General features: G+C 37.4%; 1 protein-coding gene across 1 annotated transcript in view; it reads right to left on the bottom strand.

The window, feature by feature from the left end:
* Positions 1-1,330: 1,330 nt before the first annotated feature.
* LOC106868457 (hydroxyacyl-coenzyme A dehydrogenase, mitochondrial) overlaps positions 1,331-5,274 on the bottom strand; it is a 35,996-nt gene continuing 32,052 nt past the window's right edge. The window contains exons 6-7 of the mRNA XM_014913732.2: positions 3,572-3,688; positions 1,331-1,579 (exon numbers count right to left, since the gene is read on the bottom strand). Of these exons, the coding sequence (XP_014769218.1) occupies positions 1,461-1,579; positions 3,572-3,688 (236 nt within the window). The 3' untranslated portion in view covers positions 1,331-1,460. The remainder of the gene's footprint in view (positions 1,580-3,571; positions 3,689-5,274) is intronic.

Genomic DNA, 5,274 nt, shown 5'->3' on the forward strand with positions numbered 1-5,274 from the left:
CTAAGGTGATCACCTCCAGTATCCTCTAAAATCATCCACCTCTAATGACAATAGGCACCACTGTCTCCAGTCTTCAAATACCTGAGTTCATGGGCCAGTCAGATAAAGTGAGGAAGGTACTAGCTTGAAGGATTTGACCAGCATGGGCAATATATGGGACTGTAATCTCTCCTAATATATCAAGTTCCACTGTTTTTATACCACAGTATAGTCTGTTCAATTATGTGCTTATAAATGCTGGCTCCTATAGTCTACCCTGCAACAGTCTCTGAATAAGTGCTACACCAAAATGCTACATGTAGTACTTAACATGAAACAGAATGAACATGTTAATAACAAGTGTCTGTACAGAAGGCTACTAGGGTTGAGTGATAAAATAGTATCAGAAGAACAAAGCCAGCCAGTCACTGCCAGATAGCAAGTGCTATGGGAATCAACACATGAACATTGGAGAAAAGGTGGTCATATACCAATATATGTAGATGTAGTAAACTTGTAGAAATAGAAACCACTGGGGAGCTAGTAATATGTATAGAAGACCAAAATACCAAGTGAGGATTCATCTGAGGTGAACTTAAATAACGATAGATGGTTGCAAGTCAACAGTAGCAGGACTGACATGTACAAAGAGGTAAATTCAAAGAGACAATGTTCTGATGAAGAAGGAATAAGCGTAGGGGGTAGCACAGGGCCAATGGAGTTTGGCTACAGCATGAATGATGAAATAAAGAGGGAAATGTGACTCATCAATGCCTCAGAGATGGTAAAATACACCATTTCGAGCGTGGCCGTTGCCAGTAAGACATTCGAGTGAGATCGTTGCCAGTGCCGATGGACTGGCTCCTGTGCAGGTGGCACGTAAAATACACCATTTTGAGCGTAGCCGTTGCCAGTACCACCTGACTGGCCATCGTGCCGGTGGCACATAAAAGCACCCACTACACTCTCGGAGTGGTTGGCGTTAGGAAGGGCATCCAGCTGTAGAAACTCTGCGAAATCAGATTGGAGCCTGCTGTAGCCATCTGGTCCACCAGTCCTCAGTCAAATCGTCCAACCCATGCTAGCATGGAAAGCGGACGTTAAACGATGATGATGATGAGTAGTGATGGTAGAAAAGGCAGAGGAGATAGCACAACAGTAGGTCAGAGGCTAGAACATGTCTGTGAATGGCTTTACACTAATCAGTTACATGATCTTTCTCAGATTGCAATCAAGTTTGTCTGTATATGTGTAGCAGTAGCACTGTCCCAGATGTGAGAGCAGTAGCTCCTTGTGGTCCTCACCTGAGATTTACAGAAGATTAGTAGGAAAAAAAAAAGGAACACAAGAATTTACTCAGAAAAAATATTGATTTTAATATTTTACTATAAAAGTAATATTAAAGTATGTCATGTAAAAAAAAGTTGTATTTTTTAAAGAAAGTAAAAATAATAACTGACTACAATCAAGAGCATTGATTATCAGTTATATTTGTAATATCCTTCTCCTGTTTTACGTCCAAGTTTACCTTCAGCTACCAGCTTGTTCAAGAATTCACATGGTTGGAATAATTGATTATCAGGGTAAGCTTCATGCCAACCTAACATATCAAAGAAACAATACAATTATTTTAAAATAATGATTAAAAACAATGAAATTAGTCAATTTTTTTAGCTCAGTAGAATTTTTAACATAACTTGTTTCATTAGTAGTATTATTAAGAGCAGTGAAGCGACAAAATCATCAGCACATTAGAAAAATACCTTGCATTATTTAGTCACAACAAAGTGGCAAGCTGGCAAAACTGTTAACGCACAGGGCAAAATGCTTAGCAGCATTTTGTCCATTCTTATGTTTTGAGTTCAAATTCCACTGAAGCCAACTTTACCTTTCATCTTTTGGGGGTCGATAAAATAAGAACCAGTTAACCACTGGGGTCGATAAAATAAGTACCAGTTGACCACTGGGGTCAATAAAATAAGTACCAGTTGAACACTGGTGACTTACCCTCGCCCCAAAAATTGCTGGCTTTGAGACAAAATTTTAAATCATTATTTAGTTACAGTCCTTTACACTCTGGATTCAAATACCTCCAAGGTTAACTTTGTCTTTCATCTTTCTGGGGTCAATAAAATAAAGTACCCTACAAGTACTGGGTACTCATAATTATTATTATCATTGTTACCACTTCTGTATTACCAAAGACTAAGTTTGTGGATTTAAAGGGTAGGAGAGGAAGGGCAACAAAAATATGAAACATATACTACAAGTGAGATTTGGCAATATCTAAATAGCAGACATCATAATATCAGTTATCTAAAAGATATTAGATATCATAGTTATCAGTTTGAGACAGTAAAAGAGAATAATATAATAGGGTTTGAATGTATAAACTTAAAACCTTATCAGAAGATTTCATCATATTTTTGTTTATTATTAATCCTGTCATGTAGTGTTTCTGTTATAGCAGGGATAGTTTAAATGTCATCTCTGCTGGATTCTTGCTAAAGCAGTAATGAACAACACAAATACTAAAATTCAACAACTGATCACATTGCAGCTTTGTGGTCAAGTGCGTTTATAACTTATTGTTAATGTTGCCCCCCCAATACTACTGTTTACTTCTGTTTTTAATCGGAGAAAATGAATTGGGAGTGAAACATGTGATGAACCCAGCATTTGGTCTTGTAAACAAGCAAGGCCTAGACTCATTGCATTTGAGGAAATTATTGATCTTATTTATTCTTCACATGAAGAATTTACATTTATGCCAGCAATGGAGAGTAATTCTGACATTTAAACTGGAGAAAGTGGTGAGGAAAATAACAAGTTGGGTGAATAAATACAGTAGTTGAGAGATAGGCCTATTTTTTTGTGATTCAGCCCATTAGTTTGCCTAACAAATATAATAGTTTTAAAAAGGTCTATTCTCTTGAATTTGTCTGTGATTCTGACCTTTAGTTTACCTACAATCATTATTCTTGAGCTTCATGTGCATTACGTTTTTTGCTCAGCAGACTAGGTGGAGGATAAAGTTAGACACAGGTCAGAGAAGGTTAAGGTCTGGAGAAGAAAGCAGTTAAAATGGCCTTAACAGGATCTCTGAGATGAGTAAGATTGATACCATTAACATTCTATTTAAATTGTTGCATGATGACTGCAAGTAAGACATATGCAAAGAGGGAATTCCAGAGGATCAACATACTGGGAAGGAAGTACTGAGTATAGTGGTTAATACAGGGCCTGGGAGGTCGGACACAACATGGGTCATGAGAAGAGGGGAGACAAATGAGAGAAATGTTCCTCTCACAATAGTAACAATAATTACAATAAAAACAAGAACAATAGTAACAGCAATTAAAGAGACACCCCTGAAAACATAGATATGGTGATGGCCATCTAAGGCCACAGACCAGTTGCAAAGTATGTCAACATAGAACATCTGCAACAAGATATGAACTATGGACCACTTGATCAGCTAACAGCTGTCAATTCAGTTAAGTAATGCTCTTGATAAAGTAATTGTGAGTCAATCGATTACAGCATGAATTATTTAATATTAAAGTAGATATGATATCGTCATTATACTTACCATCCAGAATAAATTTGCAAGTATCCAGACCAACATAATCTGATAATTCAAAAGGACCCATAGGATAACCAGCACCAAGTTTCATGGCAATATCAACATCTTCGGGACTTGCATCACCTATGTTAAGAAAAAAAAACGTGTACATGTATGACATCACCAACATCACCAGTTAACATCTGTCTTCCATACTGACATTGGCTGGACAGTTCAACAGGAACCAACTAACCTAAGAGGTGTATTGGTCTCCATGTTAAATGACCTTCACAGAGTCTCGAGATCTTTAAATTTTTAAATCTTTAAATTGTTTCAGTTTCAAAGCTGAGGTCATGCTGGGACACCACCATTGACTCTGCTTCACCATTATTTGAAACCTCCACTGATATGTAACATTTGGTGAATAAAAGAGTTTGATGCTGCTGCCCTCATCTGTGTTTCCTGACGTGAGGAAGGTGAGTAAGATTGATACCATTAACATTATGTTTAAATTGTTACAAGATGATGACTGCAGGTAGGACATATGCAAGGAGGGAATTCCAGTGAGTCAACATTCTGGGAAGGTTTCAACAGTTGGCTGCCTTTCCTAACATCAATCACTTTATAGAGTGAACTAAGTACATTTTTCGTGATTCCAGCACTAGCGGAGTCACCAAGTAATATGCATGACAAGATCCCTTCACAGAGTTGGGATGCAGTAGTGAGGAAGGTGGCATTGAACAAGGTGTAAAGAGGCTAAAAGGAAAGAGGGACAAGAACAGGTGTCTTGCTAAAGTTTTACCAACAAAAAGTGGCAGTGACCATGACTGTTGCAGATTTTCTGACACTGGTATGATTGATTAAGTTGCTACAAAATTTTAACATCTGTAAGCTGATGTCTTCAGGAATCTCACGGAAGGAAGTCCAGAGAGTTGATGCTCTGGGGAAGAAGGACTGGACAGAATGGTCAGCATGGGACCAGAGGGTTTGGCGTAATAGAGGTAATGGGAGGAGGGATAGGTAGGTCTGCATGGAGGTCATATAAAATGAACTAGTTCAGATCAGCAGAGGCTGATTATTAGTGACAGAATAGGAAGATAAAACAAACAGTATGTCTGTAAGTCAGTGATTGTAACATATTGGTGCAGGAGTCTCTGCCCATGAGTTAAATAGACTTATTTATGATGCTGTCTAAAATGTACTTGAGTATAGTGACAGCACTGTCTTAGATATGAGAGTAGTATTTCATCATGGGTTCAGTTTTGTAAAGAGTTAATAGTGGAACATAGTTGGATTATTTTCTGGTTCTGCAGAAGACAAATCTTTGGGAAAGAGTTTTAGCTAGGGTATGTATGTGGAGTCACTAGCAGATGTTGCTTACCTGAGCCTTTGAGGCTTTTGATCGCGTTTTATCCAAGCATGAGAGTGTTGGGTACAAGACAGCTGCACAGAATAATTGTGTCATTATGCTTTCAAAAGATACAAGGTTGTCATGCTGAACTAAAAGATATTTAATTCAGTCGAAGTGTATACATATACATAGATATGTATGTATATGTACACACACACGTGTGTGTTTATATATATATATATATATATAGATATAGATATATAGGGCAGGGAATCGTCAATTAGTAATAAAATTAATAATTAACAATTTTGCCGAGTAGCTCAGTATGCAAAAACCTTTATCGGTAAAACCATTTATAATCATAAATATACAGGGATTA

The sequence above is a fragment of the Octopus bimaculoides genome, chromosome 3 (assembly GCF_001194135.2).
Source record: "Octopus bimaculoides isolate UCB-OBI-ISO-001 chromosome 3, ASM119413v2, whole genome shotgun sequence".
In the NCBI taxonomy this organism is placed as follows: domain Eukaryota; kingdom Metazoa; phylum Mollusca; class Cephalopoda; order Octopoda; family Octopodidae; genus Octopus; species Octopus bimaculoides.